Consider the following 20,268-nt stretch of genomic DNA (forward strand, 5'->3'; position numbering starts at 1 on the left):
GGGTCAAAGCCTATCCCAATTCAACTATGATCAGTTGGCATGTGTGAGAATCAAATCTGGTTTTGGGCTTCTTTAAATACAATAAGTGTGCATTGGGTCAGTAAAAACAAAAATTTTACCTATTCACTTTATGATAAGGTTTGTGATATGCAAGAAATTTATCATTGCAATATCTGAAATCCGGTCAAAACGGTGTATTTTGACAATGTCTAGTCAAGTTAAGTTAGTTCTGTTTGCATAATTTTTTCTAAATAAAAAAAAAAAATATTAAAATAAAAAAGCCACGTAGACAAGTTGATTTTTTTTTTATTACTGAATCAGGCAGCAAATGACAAACAATTAGAATTCCCTAAGCATCATTTCCAAAAAGGAGAGGACCAGCCCTTCTAGATTGCGAGGAGCATCATAGAAAAATCTTTAAATTATATTAAAGGATTTTATTCATCCCCTGCAAAAATAAAGTAATCTACAGTTTCTGCTCTCGATAGTAAGTTTAGTGCAAGAAGAAACAAAGCTTTAAACCACATTTGTAGCTTGATAAAATGTATGTCCCCATTGACCACTCACCTTTTAAGTTCTAAGGGTGCCTTTGAAGTTCAGTGACATGGCATCAAATATGATAACATAATCACACCAAATAAGTCTCTGATCTGCAAAGTACACCCGTGACTACATGCAAATACAAATCCATAGTATACAATCATTATTTCCAAGTTTCACAATAGGACTTATGTTATTCAGAAAAGACCTGACACTAGTTGTATTCTTTTACTGTTCTGGGAATGTTTACTGTGATAACTGGGACACTAATGTGTACAAGCACTCGCCTTCAATATTAGCCAAAGCTTGCCATCACCAAGTGCAGTGCAAATTCTTACTGAAAATAGTCAATCCATTAATATTGTCCCATGCCTGTTAGTGACTGTTCTGAGTCAGAACATGGATTATAAGAGATAGTTTTGATAGTTCCAATACGACAAAAAACAGGACAGGGGAAGGAAGGGAACAAATCCAGATTTTATATAAGCCATATGCAGTGCAAATGAATCTGAACTTTCTTCCAGAACAGTGTCCATCAGCATGTTACTGTGCTGACCTGCTGCTTGCCTACGAAGTCCAAAATGAAGTCCATCTCGTTGTGTCCAAGGTAGAGCTCTGGCAGCTCTTCAATTCTGTCCAGACCCAATTCCAGAGCCAATGATGTCAATGTATCTTCATCAATGAGGTCTGCATCTGTCACATTTAAGATGGGCATGTGCTGGTGGTGACTAGGTGCCATTCTGTAGGTGAGCTGACTTTGTAATAGTCCAGGGTTTCCCATATTTGGATATCCCTGGTACTGATTGTTGAGTTTCTGTAGTTGCATAGTGGCCATAAGTTGCTGTGTTCCCATATAGGGCTGGGCTTGTCCAGGGTACATTACTGCTGATGTATGCTGGTGCATATTCATTCTTGTCCTCATATTTCCATCAGGACTGGTAGCTCCATACTGCATCATTGGTGCTGCAATTGTGTTTCGTATAGCATGAGGAGGAACTGGAGTCTGCATACCGTTCATGTTCATCCTGTAGTTGGGATGTCCATTGTGCATGGCTGCCATCATCATCGGATCTGCCATCCCTATGAATTTGACAAAATATCACAGTTGTTTAAATTGACAGTCATATATACTTTGACATAGTTAAAGCAACAGCCAAAACATTTTAGTTTACATTTTGGATTCAACATTGGATTCTTTTTTCTTGTACTGTGTGCAGGATATAATGTAAAGAAAGAGTTGCCACCCAAGTAGACATCCCCATTGGAAACTTTCGGTTTAAAAAATAAAAAAAAGAGTTTTCAGTTCAGATATACTGGGATCTACATGATGTTGTAGTTTGATAGGTAAACTGTTGAGTGTTGGTGTTGGGTGTTGTTAGCAAGAGGTCCTTATCATATATCAACTTTCAGTACTGACTCTTAATACTAAAAGCAAATAAAAATAACGTTTTTTGCATGCCGGCTTGTGTTCTTTTTGGTATTTTGAATGAAACTTTCAAAAATAGTGAGGTTGCATATCACCTTTAGGCCTCATACACACAGGATGTTTTGCAAATACATTTAGGCGTGTCAAGCATTTGGGCATTCATTCAATCCATTGGACAGAATATTAATTTATTCTGGTCATGGAATTAATGCTCAACGTGTCTAGCATTTAGGCTTGTCTAGCGTTTTTCTAGCCAAAATGTTCCTCTCCTTAATGTGCAAGTGATGTTTTTTTGTCTGCCTCTTAATGCCTGTAAACATGTATGCAGGGGCGGACTGACAACTCATGGGGCCCTCGGGCAATAGGGGATCATGGGGCCCCTGTGTCTTTGCCCAAACTCAAAAAAACCTATGAAAAAGGTACCAGGGGAATCTCATGGGGCCCCCTACTGACCCCGGGCCCTCGGGCAGTGCCTGAGTTTCCAAATGGTCAGTTCGCCCCTGCATGTATGCAACCTTGTGATACAATCATGTCTGAAGTTCCAACCCTTTCCCACTCTATTCAGAACAATAAAAGGGAAAAGTGTTGCCTGGAGGTGGGCTTTAAAAAAGAAGTTTACTGTTTTATATTATTATATAGATATTAAGTAGTGTCAACTAAGTATGGTTGTTTAGTTTTCTTTTTTGTCCTCCTAATCTCATTGCAAGGTTGCTGTAAAACACCTTGATAAAACTAGCCACACTCTGCCACCTTTGTGTGGCAGTCTTAGGAGTTGTGGTGAACAATCTCAGAAGCTGACCCCATTAAATGAACATTTGTATTATAGCTTTAAAAGCTTCAGAGAACACACTAATCTTTTTTGATAGTTCAGATATTAACAGAAGATAAGATAGGTATAATATGATACTAACCCAATGTTAGAAATGGTGGATCTACCAACACTGGTAAGGTGGATAATGGTTAGAATCGTGGTGGAGATCTTCTAATACTTCCAAAAATTCTATATATACAGTATATATTTTTTTGTAGCAACAGATTACTGGAAATGTTATGTACCAAGTTTGTAGAAATATTTGCAATAGAAACTCTGACTGACCTGTTTTTCCCAGAAGTTGGAACAGAGTTACTACAATACTGTTACCGATCAAGTGACTAGAATAGGTAGAACCTTCCACACAGCAGGTTTATCTCTGTACTTCCATACATAGAAAGAGGTAAGTGTCTGAAAGGCTTGCTAAACTTATGTAATATGTTTTTTTTTTGGCTTTTATCAAAAAGTGGAGTTTACTGTACACTCTACAAAGTAAGTTACACCAAAACAAATCACTATCTGGTCAAAAGGAACTTACAAGCCAAGGTCCATGACAAATACACAATCATATTCTATGGCTAATTGGTATAGAAGCTGATTAGTGTACAATCAGAAGTTGGAGCACCTGAGAAACCTTCAAAAATGTGGGAAGAACATACAAACTCCATGCATCTATTGTACCTTGTAGGATTTGTGCTAAGGACATAGTGCTGTAAGACAAGACTCCTAAACACTTAGCTATCATGTTGCTCTGTATAGATGTTCCTCCTGGCACTCGAGGGAGTTTTCCCAAGATCATCTTTAGTTTTCATTTTCCTTTGTGAACTATAGAAAGCGATGTGCAAATATAAACCTTAAAGGAAAGCTGCAGTTATGAAATATAGAGCCTGCCATGGCTACCCTTCCCTTCAGAAAATATTATCTGCCTGGCTGTCATGCTGATCCAATGGCTTGACTACTTTCAGAGTACTAAGAAGTTTAGGTATGGTTTTTTGCATAGTTATATTGGTCCAGCTTGGATCAACGTAAGCATGAATATCTCACACCTGACTGATCCTTGTGTAAACTGCAAATCACTGCAGTAGTTGCCGCTACTACATTGATAGCAGTAGTCTTTCACTTCCAGTGCCGAGCTGCTGCAATTCTGAACAGTAACCACAGGGAGTTGCTAGCTTCTCACTGCCACCATTCAGAGAAAGCCTAGTATTTTTTTTTTTCTGATACAAACCTGTTCTCTGATTGGATGAGGTGGAGCAGTGAAGTCACAATCTCCACCATATCCTATCAGGGTCCTAGAAGACTGCCAGTATTACTGTAGTGGTGGCGACTACTAGAGTGATTTGCAGTGTACACAGGTATCGGTCAAGTATGAGATATGCATACATTGATCTGAACCGGACCAATGTAATTATGCAATACAATTCACATCTAAACTTCAGCTTTAAAGCGGTATTAAACCAACAACCAAAAATGCCTTATATTATAACTTACCAATCATTAGATGTGCTGGCTGCATTAGTTTTCTTTTTTGTCTTTTTTCACCTGGTGGGGGCACTCTCCTCTAATACCTCCTGTATTAGTGTGCCCTCACTTTAGATCACGTGTCGAATCCGGCCATCCAGGTCAATTCATTTGTTCCTTGCACCTCTAGTGCAGCTGTGGCACTCCCTCTTCTCTGCCCACTCCCCCCAGTCTCAGCAGTTGGTAGCAGAGAGGAGGGCAAAACTCCTTCTACAGATCCTGCACCTCTCTTTGCAGCCACAATACCCCCTCATCTCTGCCTTCCTGGCCTCAACATTCAGCAGACTCCAGCAGTTGACTCCTGCCCTCCTTTAGACCCTGCGCTTTCTGCTTTCCAGCTCCACTCCCAGCTTCTTCCCAGCAGCAGCACAAAGGTAAAGGGGGGTGCACTGTGATGTAAGGGAAGGTGAGGGACTCTTAACATCTGATGTAAGGGGAGGTGGGGTGTTCTGAAAATCTAGTCTTACAGATACAACCAGCCCTTTGGGAACAACCATAATGCTGATGTAGCCCACTATGAAATTAAGATTGACACCCCTGCTCTAGATGAAGGAGCACATGAGGCACAGCAGACAACAGCACTGTCAGTCTGTGGCGAAGGGTAGAGTTAAACGTATTAGTAGAATGCACTAAGAAATTGAAGCCAAACTCCAGCTCACACTTTATAATCAATTACAGCAAAAAAAACAAAACTGTTTTGTTCCCTTTGACATAAAGGTTTTACATGAATAAATAAAAGCTGATCATTGAAAGCACACCTGTTATTGTAAAAGGTTTGTCTCATCCCTGTAAACTGGTACTGGCCGGATCATCAGATGAAAATAGACTAAAAAAAGAAAACGAATGCAGATATCACATCTAATACTTGGTAAGGTGCAATATAATAAATGTTTGCTTTGGAAGTGAATGGACACCCCCCCCCCAAACGAAAACAAAATTCAATGTTAAAAAAACAAAAACGAGAACATTTTCCATCCTACTTCTTGGAATTTTCTCACGACTGCAGTCAAAAACAAATGTCAATTTATGTTAGAAATTCCGTATGTAGCCCTACATAACAGACAAGTGCACAGTCCACACGTGTTTTTCTGCTGCTTCTCTACAACAAGGAAAAGGTACATTTTATTCAGAGAAAAGACAGTTTACCATAGATGCAGCTTCAAACTTATAAACACTGTCACCTACTGCTTGAAGAATATGTCTCTTCTGAATACTGATGTAGTTATTGCATCAGATAGATGAACACTGTATTCCAACAATCCGACCCCATTAACGATTAGGAAATTGAACAAAAATTCCAAAAACTAAAAGAAATTCCATTGGTAAAGTTCAAGTCTAGGCATCTAGTATTTTCAGAAAGGGTGGTCAGCACTGGCAGTTTTTACAAAAGTTTGTCCTAAAGATGTTAAAAAATTTATCGTCATTTAGATGCAAATTATGAAGAAGTTGTTATACTTTATTTGCCAAAAGATATACTCTTTCACAGACACCTTTTTCAAAAGGAACATATCTATTTTAGAACATTCCTCCTACATACCACTGTTTATATCTGCCTTTGTTCTCACCTCCCACATTCCCCCTAAAATAGCTATCTAGTTGACATAAAAATCTCTACAGCCGCAGAGATTTACAACAATATGTTGGATCAGTTAACTTGATCCAACTCCTAAATTCTGATTATGGAATAGTACATATTGCTTAAAAAAAAAAAAAAACTATATTTAAAGCCAAAACTTTTTTTTTGTTTTTGAAAAAAGTAAGGAATAATTAAAACCCTTTCAAGTTTTTTTTTCTCTTCATGCTGTCTGGGTCCAATTGAGATTTTGTTTTCTTTACCTCCTGTCCTGAGTCACAACAGGAAATGGAAAAACAAGATCTCAATGTAGAAGGAAATTCTTTTATGTCTTCTTGTCTCCATTTGAAAGATTCTCCTCTTTTTCTTTTTCCAGTGACTACTCAAGATTTTAGATTTCCCTTACTTTCAGCCCCAGTCACAGTGGTCACCAGGAAAAACAAAGAGGTTGAATTTCTCCAGCAGTGACACAGACAGTAATAAAAACCTGCAATACAGCAAATCACATAGCCAAAACTCATGCAAACCCGCCTACAGGGGAGAGTTTATGGCTATAACAGAGTCACCAGAAAAATTTCAAAATCATAAAAAAAGTCACCATGCCAACTTGATATCCAGGAGTAACCAGTGACTGTAAGACAGTATGCCAACTTGACATCTAGAGCAGCCTTTTTTTAACCAAGGTACCCAGGCACCCAGTTTCTTCAGGGGTATCTTGGCAAAATGGCTAAAAGTTGCCCAAAATAGTATGCAAGCCAGAGGTGGATCAAGCCTGCGTTTTAGTTACACAAAGCTACAGGTTTACACTGTGCACCATTATGACCTTCTAACCACTGGCATCCTGACAACCAATGATGTCAGCAGTTGATAAGGAGGATGTTGGTCGTCTGCATATCACTCTTGTTTGACCCTCTCCTGCCTCTCTCCATCAGTGCAGGGGTCACATTAGCTGAGTGATGGAGAAAAACTGAGGGAGAAGAGAAACAATGGAATACTAGTCAGTACCAATGTGCAAAAGTGTATTTGATTTTGAAGAATAAACCACCTCTAACGTTGAGTGTCCTACATGTATGGATGTTGATGCATTATGTAAAACGATTAGAAGAGTTTTTTTACATTTTAGAATGGGGTGTCTTAAGGCTGTCCTTATTTTTAAAGAGTGCCTTGAGACTGTCCATAATTTTAGAGGGTGCCTTGACTGAGAAAAGGTTGAGAAACACTGAGTAACCCTTGACATCTATAGTAGCCATTTACTGAAAGCCATCATACCAATTTGACATCCAGAATAGCCATTTACTGAGAGCCATCATACCAACGTAACATTTAGAGCAATCATTTACTGAAAGCCATCATACCAACCTGACATGCAGAGTAACTTTACTGAAAGTCATCACGCCAACTTGAAATCTAGAGAAACCATTTACTGAAAGCTGCCATGCCAACTTGCAATTTAGAGTAACTGATTACTGAAAGCCACCGTGCCACCTTGAAATCTAGAGTAACCATTTACTGAAAGCCATCATGCCAACTTGGCATCCAGAGTAACCATTTACTGAAAGCCATCATACCAACTTGGCATCCAGAGTATCTGTTACTGAAAGCCATCATGCCAATGTGACATCCAGAGTTATTGTTTACTGAAGTCCCATATCAATACAAAACACCAATGTTAGATCTTTTTTTTTTATTATCAAGGTTGTACTTGTGGGACTTCAGTAAACACTTAATCTGGATGTCACGTTGACATTCTGGCTGGAATATTTTGATGGTTTATTAACAAAAACCTGACAGGGGTTCTAACCCCCTTTGTACTCTAATCTAAAACATAAAAAAGGCTTTAAACAGTTCAATTGAGCTGAACTCAAGTCTAAATTGTACTCTGTGTACAGACTGAAATGAAAGAGTGGTTAAAGTGGTTCTAAAGGCAAAAGGTTTTTTTTTTTTACCATAATGTATTCTCTGCTTTAAGGTAACCCCCCCCCCCCCCATACTTACCTGAGCCCAATCTTGATCGTTCATTGTGAATGAGAGCAAAGGCTGACAGCAGCTTATTGAAGCACAACAGAGGTGGGGAAGCCAGGTTTTGTGAAACATGACATAATCATTTGCTCTGTTATACATAATACATCTTCCAATTTTTTTGATGGTGTTGCAGATCCCAGAACAATAAAGAAACAGCAATTTTAAATGTGAGTCAGCTTAAATAGATTTACGTTACCCCCAAAATCCTGTGAGTGCCCTCAAATGATTCAATGTAAGTGTTTGATAATCCAATAGATTTTGTTTTGAATACTTTTTGTTTTTTTAAGTTTTTATTAAATAAAAAAAAAGATGCTATTGAACAGGTTGAAAAATGCTTGACTGCTTTAAACGGGAAGTAGCATGTGTATGATCAGCATATTTTTAACCTCTTCGTGGCGGCGCCTCCCAGCCCTTTAAATGTTTCAGAAGGAGGGAGGCGGGGTGTTAGGGTCATTTGACTGCCGTGATTCGCCATCACGGCGGTCACATGATCGGAAAGGTCCTGATTGAAAGGGGAGATTGGGACCTCTCCGTGAGTCACAGACATATGTGCTGGGAGCGCGCAGGGCGCGTGCTCTCAGCACATATGTATTGTCTAACTGCACGCAAATATGCGGCTGCTCAGCGTCAAGGACTGGATGCCGAGAGGCTGCATATTTGCATGCGCTTGGCGTCAAGGGGTTAATCTGATCTTGTTAGTATCTTTATAGATATTTGGGACCCGTTGCAGTGCTGTAACAAACAGGCATTAACATCTATTGCATTCAGGCAGCCAATTAATTTGAATTGGGCTGCCAACTCACTTCAGACATTACCTAGTTTTGCTTCGTACCACAACACAGGGCACAGCGTGGGTGCATTGCCCACCAATGTAATCATGGGTATGGGTGCCATTCTTAATCCAAAGGAGAAATGACCACTCGTTAATACAGGGTACAATGCTAATTTTTAAGGCAAGGAATAGGTCTGAAGGAAGACCCAAATCCTGAAAAAAAGTGAATAAATGGACATATATCGAGGAGCAATTGTAAGTCTCATTGAGCTAATATATGGCCAATATGTTTGTGACATCAAAAGAAAATACTCCTAAATACATTTGAAAATGTTTAATTAACATGAAAAGACTATAGAATATGTGTCCAATATATGCAGTGGAGCTGGTGATTCTGGTTTTTGGAAAATATCAACGATGATAGAGCACTTATCTTTAGCAATGCACTTAACACAGAGCAGTAGTAGACATGTGGAGAAGGAGGGGAGATGATACAATAGATGAGTTTGTGCAAACTAGTTCCCTTGAGCTGCGTTGATCTGCATAGACCTCAATGCACATAAAAAAATCAATTGTTTCTATATGCCCTGCTCGCACCACAAAAGTGCACTGAGGTAGGTTGTAGTGCATTGTGTAAAAATAAAAACATGCTGCACTTTTACACAGCATAACTTGGCTCACCGCACGTCATTACATTGCACTGTGACATGCTGCAGTGCAAAGACTTGAAACTACGATTTTGTGACACTGCAATAAAGTTAAGGAAAAAAAAAGTAAAAGCTTAATTCATTGTAACAAAACATTGTACTGCACCTCAATGCCTCTACACATCACACATTAACATGCAGACGTTTAGCAAGTTCAAGCTTCTTCTGGACAAAAAGTTTCATTCTATATAAAAAATTGTGCGTTTTTCAAAATGTTACTATTTATGGCATATTTTGTTGTTAGAGGAGTCAGCCCGTACTTAAAGTGAAACTAAATTCTGGTTTAAAAAAAACAAATTCTGCAAACTATTCAAGTATGCATTCTTAACTCAAAAAAAAGTGCCTTCTATTGCTTTCAGCCTCCTCCAAATCCCTTTGTTTTTGCTGCTGTGATCCAACTTCCTGTTAAAGGGTGGCTACGTTCATTCTCCATGATCCCACTGTATGTAAAAATGTAGCTGCCCTCTCTTTCTTGCTCCTGACATGGACTTTGGGATTTGTGGTGCGCATAAAGCAGTCTACATGACCACAACTAACGTGTACTGCTTGTTCCAAACGAATGGAAGCAAGGTGGCAAAAGGAGAGATTTGAGAGCTCACAGAGAATGTTACAAGGAAGCAGAAAAACACAGTAAGACATTATTTCATTAAAAATAGATTACAGAGCCATTAAGTAGTGGATGTGTATGGATTTTTTTTTGGAGTACGAGGTTTTGGGTCACTTTAAACTGTTTATATAATTGCGATCCCAAAAAACATAATGCAATTTTAGATTGTAAGCTCCAAGGAGCAGGGCCCTGCTAACCCTCTGTATTGTTGCTGTATTGTCTCCCTTTATATTGTAAAGCGCTGAACAAACTGTTGGCGCTACATAAATCCTGTATAATAATAATAATAATAATATAAGAAAGCACCTTTGATTAGTGAAATCTGAATTCAGAAAAGTTTGCTAGAAAAATGGAAAGGAAAAAAAAGGACTAAAACCAAATTAAAGTGCCCGGTCAGAAGCCTTCAGAACCTTTCCTATACTAGTGTGACTACTAGAATGCATTTTGATTGGTCATTATTGATTACTGCATTTGGCTCTGATCATTGAAAAAAGCCTGTAGCCCTTTCCTTGCAAAAAACCCACGGCCCATTAGCTAAGGAACGCTGGCTGTGACATCTGGCATTGAAGGAGTTAATGACATACTTACTGATCCTATGTTGTGACACAGCTTTCGCCCTACATAATAAAGGGATTTGCTGCTCAGGGTTAAACAAAGCTGCACTTCCCAGCTTACTGCTGAGATGTGAACAATTAACTGGCTATAGGCTCGATTTACAAAGCTAAAAACACCAGAATAAGAATCCTTAGATATTTTTTTTTAAATGACAGTTGTGGTTTGTTTTGTTTTTTTTTAAACCGCCGAGTCCAATGAGATTTGAAAATTACAGTCACATGACTAAAAAAATAAAGATGGTTATCGTTGTGTAACGCTTTGTGTAGCGAGCCTTACCGGAGATCAACACTATACATGCACAGAAAAGATCTAGGACTGTATAAAACCAAGTATCCATTGGTCAGCCTCCACAAAGCATGCATTTGGAATGTGTGTTTGTGCAATTCACACCTTGCTGGGCTGCAATGCTGGGTCACATGGGATTTAAATGAAAACAAAGACATTAAACAAAAGTTTAACCCCTACATGGCCTACCAACACCAAGTCTAAACCGATCAAAGCCCTGCGATCGCACAGACTCTTACCCATACCGGCAGTAAACTCTAGTGCCGCATTATAAAACAGATTATTATTTTTACAGCTTTTATCATTACAGCTCAGTCATTCATTTAGAAACCAAAAAAAACACAAAACAAAAAACAATAATCTAAAAACAACATACACACACATACCCACCAGCAATTGGCTCAGTTGGTTTGTCTTGTGTCTGGACTGTCAGGACATACAGCAAAGCATCCAGAAATTCAGAAAACAATCCACCCTAGTCCTTACAACAGCTAGTGTGGCTGAATAGGAATCTATAGAAAGAGAATGTAGGGAGGCGGTGGCCTCCTAGTCCCTCCCGTCACTCCCTATTGGTTGGCATGCAGCCACACAGATGTCCCTAAACGTGTGTATAGATGTGATCAACTGCTGCTTTACAAAGGGTTTCAACACTGACACATAAGGCTCAATTTACTATGCGATAACAATTGTTATTTTCCGAAACAGACCTTGTTTGCAGCCACCAGAGCTAAAATCGACGATCACATAGCTAACAAATAGCAATCCTTATTTGAAGTTTATAGCTAAGAGACTTGAACCCTATATAACGTATTCAAAATTAATGACTGAGCATTTTTATTATTATACAGGATTTATATAGCGCCAACAGTTTGCTCAGCGCTTTACAATATACAGGGAGACAATACAGCAACAATACAGTTCAATACAAGAGGGATAGGAGGGCCCTGCTCCTTGGATGAATTATATTTTTTCAGTGAATGCATTGTAAGTAATATTTAACCGCCCAGCTCCAGCGTCCTTTGAACTTTGCTGTTAAAGCGGAGCTCCACTCAACCTATCAAAAAATAAAAGTCAGCCTCTGCAAAAACTGTAGCTGCTGACTTTTAAAAAACAGCCACTTCTCTGTCCCTTGGTCCCGTGGTGTGTCCCCCGCAGCCTGTTTCACCTGCCGTCCTGTATTCCTGGAGGCCCACATCTTCAGTGTGGGCACCCGGCTGTGACAGCTTGCGGCTTCACAGCCGGGTACCCAATGCGCATGCGCGAGTAGCGCTGCACTGTGTGAATGGTCCTGTAGTCTTCTGGGACCTGTCACGTGTCCCAATAGACTACAGGGAGGGAGGGGGGAGGACACCTTCCGTTTCCGATCGCAGCGGCAATCGGACCAGAAGTGGGAGCAGGTACCTGTCAAATTCGGGTACCCGCTCCCCCCCAGCTCCCCAAAGGTGCCAATCCTTAATGGACAGCGAGGGAGCAGTCCTTAAAGCGGAACTTCCCCTTTTGGGTTGAGCTCCGCTTTTAAGTAGTATTAAGCTCCACTAAAGTTTTTCTTTAATGTGCCCCTGTGAGATTTATGGCATATGGGCAGCACAGTGGCTAAATGGTTAGCACTTCCGCCTGGCAGCACTAGGGTCGTTGGTTCGAATCCCAACCACAGCACCACCTGCCTAGAGTTTGCATGTTCTCCCTGTGCCTGCGTGGGTTTCCTCTGGGTACTCCAGTTTCCCCCCACACTCCAAAGGCATGCTGGTAGGTTAATTGGCTCCTGTCTAAATTGGCCCTAGTATATTATTATTATTATACAGAATTTATATAGCGCCAACAGTTTGCTTTACAATATAATGGGTGACAATACAGCAACAATACAGTTCAATACAAGAGGGTTAGGAGGGCCCTGCTCCTTGGAGCTTACAATCTAAGTATATGAATGTGAGTTAGGGACCTTAGATTTTACGCTCTTTGAGGATTAGGGACTTGTATGGAGGTACAATATACAGTATATGTAAAGTGCTATATAAATTGACGGCGCTATACAAGTACCTATAATATTAACGGCGCTATACAAGTACCTATAATATTGACGGCGCTATACAAGTATCTATACAAGTACCTATAATATTGATGGCGCTATACAAGTATCTATACAAGTACCTATAATATTGACGGCTCTATACAAGTACCTATAATATTGATGGCGCTATACAAGTACCTATAATATTAACGGTGCTATACAAGTATCTGTACAAGTACCTATAATATTAACGGCGCTATACAAGTATCTATACAAGTACCTATAATATTAACGGCGCTATACAAGTATCTATACAAGTACCTATAATATTGACGGCGCTATACAAGTATCTGTACAAGTACCTATAATATTGACGGCGCTATACAAGTATCTATACAAGTACCTATAATATTAACGGCGCTATACAAGTATCTATACAAGTACCTATAATATTGACGGCGCTATACAAGTACCTATAATATTGACGGCGCTATACAAGTACCTATAATATTGACGGCGCTATACAAGTATCTATACAAGTACCTATAATATTGATGGCGCTATACAAGTACCTATAATATTGACGGCGCTATACAAGTACCTATAATATTGACGGCGCTATACAAGTATCTATACAAGTACCTATAATATTGATGGTGCTATACAAGTACCTATAATATTGATGGCGCTATACAAGTACCTATAATATTGATGGCGCTATACAAGTACCTATAATATTGATGGCGCTATACAAGTACCTATAATATTGACGGCGCTATACAAGTACCTATACAGTTACCTATAATATTGACGGCGCTATACAAGTACCTATAATATTGATGGCGCTATACAAGTACCTATAATATTGATGGCGCTATACAAGTACCTATACAGTTACCTATAATAAATAAATAATGTGCTAGTATGCTAGATTAGCACATTATGACATGCTTACCAATAGGGTCTATGTTGTCAAAATACCCACCTGTGAGATGTTTTTTTTTTATGTCTCCCAAGAGCTCTATCTCTACACATAGTCTGGGGGCAGGCTTTTGGGAGTCAATCAGGGCTGTGGATAAGGGTGTACCACCAGTCCCTCTGTATGGGTCCCAGGCCAGCAGGGGAGCCCAGGCAGCTGGGTGAATCAGATTTGTGGGCAGGGAGGGTGATCGACTCGGTGGGGGGGCATTTACTGGAACCGATCCCCTGTATGGCTCTCTCTGCAGCAGCTTAAAGCCGGCTTCTTCTCCTCTCCCTCCCGCTGGTTTTCATCTGTTGCAGAGAGCCATACATGGGATTGATTGCAGTAATTTGTCCCCCTTGGGACCCATCACCCTCCCTGTGCACCATATGTTTCCTTTTGCTGCCCAGGCCCTCTGTGTGCCCCCAATCCCGCAGTGCTGCCGGGTTCCCTTCTCTCCTTTCCACCTGCAACTGCAGTCACGCAAAAGGTTCCTCCAGGATGGAGACTGAGGGAAGGGTCCGGTAAATATGTCACATTTACTAGCTGCTTACTTTCCTGAATGAACACAATGAGGGATTGGTACCAATCACACATTGTGTTCAATCATAACTGAAGCCTAGTAAACTGTGTGGTTTTGGGGTTTTTTTGAGGGGGCTCTGTCAGGTTGGCTGTATGGGGCCCCGTGGTTTCTATCAGCAGTCCTGAAGTCAATGCAGCAGCATTGTTTTTAAGGAAAAAAACTACGTATGTGTTCAAAGAGGGGAAAAGAGGAATACTTATGGGTGGATTTCTGTATTTCAGTTAGTAGGGCTGTCAATTTCATTGCGGAAAGGTGACGTGTTGTCAGCCCAAACAGAAATTTAAGAGCACACTGGATTTCTAGCAGATCATGCAGTATTTTTTCTTGCCTGCAGCTTTTTTAAAAAGACAAGAAGTGGGGAAATTGTCATGTATTGAAAAGATGTATTGAATATATTTTTATTTTGCCCAGGCATACACTTTAACTGAAACACTCTTAGGCAGGGGTGGACTGACAACTCATGGGGCCCCCGGGCAATAGGGGATCATGGGGCCCCTGTGTCCTTGCCCAAACTCAAAAACGCCTATGAAAAAGGCACCAGGGGCATCTCATGGGGCCCCCTACTGACCCTGGGCCCTCGGGCAGTGCCTGAGTTTCCAAATGGTCAGTCCGCCCCTGCTCTTAGGTATTTATTACCTCTCAAAGCTATATTTAGGCTCATGGCACGCAAACAGTTTTTAACATCAAGTTAAAGAATGTGTTTCTAGGAAAAAATTTATATCAATGACTATGTCAATGAAATGTTTGCATCACAGCGATTTCAGTGATTAATTGCTCCGACAATCAGTTATGGCCTTTTTGCAGTATTTAAAATCCCCTGCTTTAGTAGCTACTTGTGTAACCCAATGAAGCTGACCAAGGTAAACCAACAATTTACAGACACATGAACAAGAATTATACACTGTTATGGCAACAACTCTGCAGCCATCTACAAATGACCAGATAAATCGAGGGAGATTTGTAGCTACTACAACATTGCTGGTGTTACATGGCCCTAATGCTATTTTTATTGGGCTTTTCTCCTTAAGGACTGAATGCACTTTACAAATCGTAAAAAACGGCATTGTGTTCTTAGTCATTAATGACAGCAGTAATATTATTCTCATGTCAGGTTCCCTTTAAGTGATGGCTCATGTCTGAAGGTCATTGTCAGCCAACAAGTCTGAAACTATTTATGTAGCCTCTTGCTTGACAAATGTTCCCTTTTTTAACCCCAATCAGCCTTGTTCTAACATTGTTTGGATAACATCGCTGGTGGACTGTCTGGTTAAATTCTTTCTTAAGTTTAATAACGCATAAGGCTCAATTCACAAAGCCTCAGCACAAGGAGTAATATCCTCATTTTTTAATTATGTGACTGTAATTTTCAAATCTCATTGGACCAATCTTAAAAATAACCTTTTTTTAAAAATAGGAACTCTTATCCTGGTGGGTAAACGTTGTGAATTGAGGCTATAAGGGAAAGGGTTTATAATGAATACGTTGCAAATTGCTCCTTCACCCATTTTGACAAAACGCTGGATTTGGAAGCCTTCTGTGACTTCCTGATGATTTGCAGCAAGTTTGCCTACTGTACATGCACGGGGCAAGGACAGCAGGAAGACAACTCCTGCAGCCTTGTGAGTGGGGCTTAGGCTGGCCATACACTATACAATTTTCTTAAAATTTTCTGTCCAAGTTCTGCCCAATTTCCTTTAGAATTACCTTCAACTGTGTAGTGCAAAGCTTGCCTAATTGGATACAGTTGAAAGTGTTATTTAAGTTTGACCTCATATTATATGATTTTTGGTAAATCTAAAGCAAAATTCTCAAAAAAAATGTAGTGTATGGCCAGCCTTTGGCATCCTAGTGGGGGAGATAAAAAAGGAAAAAAACCTGTGCTACACCCCAGACAATACAATAAATGTGTGAAAAAAATACATATCCTGAAATAATAGTGAAACAATTAGTGAACTGCTGCTACTCTTTCACTGAACACCAGAAAATACAAAACATATAAAAAGATTTGTGCGCTGAACACTAAAAAATCATAAACAATAATAAATCAAATAAATACTGCTGAATAAAAAATGTGCATAAATTAATTGAAATTATATAAGTCCACATTCATATATTAAATAATTCAAAGTCCCAAAATCCAATACCACAGTGCTGTGTGCTAAAGAAATCCTCCAATGGAAAATGCAGAGGTGTCCACAAATGCTTGACACAAAAGAAAAAATCAGCCTCTTACCAGAAACTTTGATCTGCAATCAAGAGATCAAAGGAGCGGATGGTGTTCAGATCCCACACTCACACCCTAGTTAGCCATATCAAGGAGATGAATAGGAGATGTATGGACACCTAGGCACTTTCCGTTGGAGGATTTCTTTAGCACACAGCACTGTGTTATTGGATTTTGGGACTTTTAATTATTTAATATATGAATGTGGACTCCAAGTGACATGTCCAGCTTTTGCTACTGAATACAGGAAACACACTCCATCGCAATTACATGCTTGTTCTTTTCTCAGACCCCCACCCCCCTACTTAACTCTCTCCCGTGACTCTGAGTCTAGGTATAAAGGTATGCTGTGCCTGTGGGGAACCAGCCACAAGTGAAGGGGCCAGCCAAAATGCCCTTTCACTACCAGAGTAACTGTCAACCCACACCAAGTCACCCGTCTCCTGACTGGCTGGCTGCCTTAAGTAATGATACATGTACAGTTGTCCCTAGCAATGGCAATATAGCCGATACTAGACAGCAAACTACATGCTGGACTATAATGTACTGTGTCTATTCTACCCTTGTTAAAAGCCCTGTTCTTTAGATACGCCTTGCAGTACACCACTTAGCTCCAAAATGTTTTTGAGCTTCTGGCGTTCTGCTCCAGGTGACTTGGAGTGGAGATGTGAAACATCTCCATACAGTAATATTGATTTTTTTCTTCCTGAGTATTCTGGAGCTTCATGCTACAAAATGCTCAGGTGTGAATGGGGCCTTAGAGACTCTTCAGACCTAGCATTTAAAGGAACACACACAGTCCCTACTGAAGTAATGCCGACATATAGGGACAGTCCTTGCAAAGCAACTTCTCACCTAACCCTGTAAAGAGGTGTTCTAAATGACTATTGGGTAATCATACCTGAGTAGCAGCAGAGCCCTAAAAGTAAGCTATTTAAGACAAAAGTCCATAATGGCAAATACTCCACAGAGGTAGTAATAATCCCTTACAGTCCCAGGTTTATAGTAATCCACAAAGGCAATAAATCCATAGCTGATAACTAACAGTCCATTAGAGTCCTCAGGTTCCCAGCCCCTCAGGGAACCCGACTGGACCTCCCAACTAGGGCAGAGTCCAGCAGCACAACAGCCTACATTTTGTCAGTATTTCCCAGGCAAAGCTCTCTGGGGCACAGAAGAGCCCCTTTTTATGTGGCTCTCTAGAAAATTGGCAGAAAAATCTAGCCAATCAATTCCTCAGATCCACCACACATCTACATTGTAACAATGCAGTTGAGAAAAAGCACCGTAAACTCATATAGCTGCAGAACATAGTCAGCGCAGCAGAAATACTTTAACCTCTCGTAGGCACCTGCCTACAGCCTTCTAGGACACATGTATCCCAGTGGGCTACAGGCGGGGGAGTGGAGTAAGAAGATATTACAAGTACCTGTTAGAAAATGTACTTTCTACCCAAAAGAAAAAAAAAAACTTTTTAATGGCAAAATGTGACTGAAGACCTACTTTAAGTATACATTTAGAGCAATTATACCATTGTCTATCCTCACTAAGCCAAGAACCATGTTTATTGCTTGATTCCATGTACTCCTTTACACTCAGTTCCATGTTTACAAATCATAAATCCTTTACATTCCAAAACAGGAATGTACTGTATGTGCTGATCTGTAATTACAGCTCTTATCTGATTCATCTGCACTCATGTTTATATGGGTTTATTTTTGGCACTAGGGATTGTAGACTGCATGGTGAAGACAAAGCAATAGTTTTGATAGCTGCAGAAAGCAAACAGCAAAGCTAGGACTGGTAGAAATACAGCATGCCTTTTGATTGTTATTTTATTTATAAAGCAGCCCTTCCCCATTACTTTGTTTTAAAAAAATATACATAATAGAGAGCATTGTTAGTCCTAGAAATAAGGCAACAGAAAGAACTACAGTGATTTGCAAAGTATTGTAACACTTAGCAATGGATTATGTTTCAATTCAATGTATCCAGATCAGTGAAACATCAATTAACACCCCGGTCACATCAAACCCTACTTTGAAATTGTGCAATTTACAGTGAAGTCGCACGATTTCAAAGTCGGATGACATGGCGATTTCAGGTGCGATTTGCAAGACATATGATACAGATGTCTATGAAAATCGCACCAAGAGTAGTGCATGTACTATTTTAGAAATATGACCGCTTTAATTGCGGACAATAGGCTGCTATTTGGCATGTGATTTGAAAGTCGCACTGCATGCAAATCGCATCCAGTGTGACCGAGGTCAGCTGGTAAGTGACCTTTGTAAATTAATATTTAAAAAACTAATGGGGTTTTGAAGGTACCATACCACAAAATCGATATAGTCAAATGTTATGCCAATTACCACTTTATTGATAAAATTTTGCACAATTGTAATGAAAAATAGCCTTTAAACACATACATTACTCTTAAAAAGCATGACATGCTTTTAACAAACACAAATGACAAACGACATTGCAGAATCTGGTCTTTGATAGCGTAGATATCACGATTGAAATAATCATTCCAAGTTAATACTTTGTTTCTCCAATGCGTTTCATGGGACACAGTCTGCTTCTTCAGGGAGACAAAGTATATAATTCTGAAATTGCACAAAATGGGCCAAAAAAGAATAAACAGACATAAGTATATAGCATATTGATATAATAAAAAATGAAACTGTCATAGACTCTATTAGCACTTACCCACTGGTAACATCAGTGACTCTGATGGAATGCCAATGAAAAAACATGAGCATTGAGTCCAGACACAAATGGAAGAGGTCCCTCAATCAAAAGTGTCGAGGTCTGCCAGCTAAATATAGTTTCCAATCCATAGTAGGAAGCTGAAAAATCATCAAAAAATCAAAAGGTTTAAAATGTCTCAGGGCATTACAAACTACACCCCTACTCCCCAATTTTTTGTTCTTTTTTTTTTTATGGGTTGCATGTTTTTCATGTAACACCCTTAATAATAACCGTCTAGCAAATAAATGAATATCCTTAACCACCTCAAAGGGGTCAAAATCTCTCTCAGGGCAAAAAACTAAATTTGTAATTGTAAATTAATAATTTAGCCACTGAATGTGTCCACACCCATGCTTGAGCTAGGAAATCCTTTTGGTCAACTCATAGTCAACAAAGTCACACATAGAAAAGGATGGTATGTCTATGGCTCTTGTACATGATTTAGATATCATTTAGGTAATGCAGAAGTCTTCCAAATTCTTCACTTAAGTTATAAAATCTAAGATCTGAACAGCAGTCGAGAGTATATTAAAATTGGTACTGCTGCAATTTTATGTTTATTTATTCATTTATTACAGGCAATTTTATAGCGGTTAATTTATGCAGTGCTTTACATATATATTGTACATTCACATCAGTCTCTAACCCTCATGGGGTGCACAATATAATGTCCCTAACTCACATTCATACATACACATATTAGGGCCAATTTAGACAGGATCCAATTAACCTACCAGCATGTCTTTGAAGTGTGGGGGGAAATTGGAGTACCCAGAGGAAACCCACACAGGCACAGGGAGAATATGCAAACTCCAGGCAGGTGGTACCATGATTAGGATTCGAACCAACAACCCTAGTA

At 39.6% G+C, this 20,268-nt stretch overlaps 1 protein-coding gene across 3 annotated transcripts; it reads right to left on the reverse strand.

The window, feature by feature from the left end:
• Nucleotides 1-288: 288 nt before the first annotated feature.
• On the reverse strand, nt 289-11,418 carry LOC149467332 (cbp/p300-interacting transactivator 3-like). 3 transcript variants are annotated; one of them, XM_089671926.1, is made up of 3 exons: nt 11,270-11,394; nt 5,057-5,124; nt 289-1,620 (listed from the first exon to the last, which is right to left on the reverse strand). In XM_089671926.1, the coding sequence occupies exon 3, from the start codon at nt 1,616-1,618 to the stop codon at nt 1,076-1,078; it is 543 nt and encodes a 180-aa protein (XP_089528052.1). In that variant the 5' UTR covers nt 1,619-1,620; nt 5,057-5,124; nt 11,270-11,394; the 3' UTR covers nt 289-1,075. The 3 variants fall into 3 exon arrangements, with proteins under 3 accessions (XP_089528052.1, XP_089528051.1, XP_089528053.1); XM_089671925.1 differs by lacking the exon at nt 5,057-5,124 and having other exon boundaries at nt 11,270-11,418; XM_089671927.1 differs by lacking the exon at nt 5,057-5,124 and having other exon boundaries at nt 11,266-11,393.
• Between the last annotated feature and the right edge of the window lie 8,850 nt (nt 11,419-20,268).

The sequence above is a fragment of the Staurois parvus genome, unplaced genomic scaffold (genome assembly GCF_062004578.1).
Source record: "Staurois parvus isolate SC_StPar_1 unplaced genomic scaffold, SC_StPar_1.0 ptg000115l, whole genome shotgun sequence".
NCBI lineage: Eukaryota > Metazoa > Chordata > Amphibia > Anura > Ranidae > Staurois > Staurois parvus.

Excerpts from the sequence above, each read along its gene's own strand:
- LOC149467332 (XM_089671925.1), bottom strand. The coding sequence starts at position 1,618 with ATGGCAGATCCGATGATGATGGCAGCCATGCACAATGGACATCCCAAC.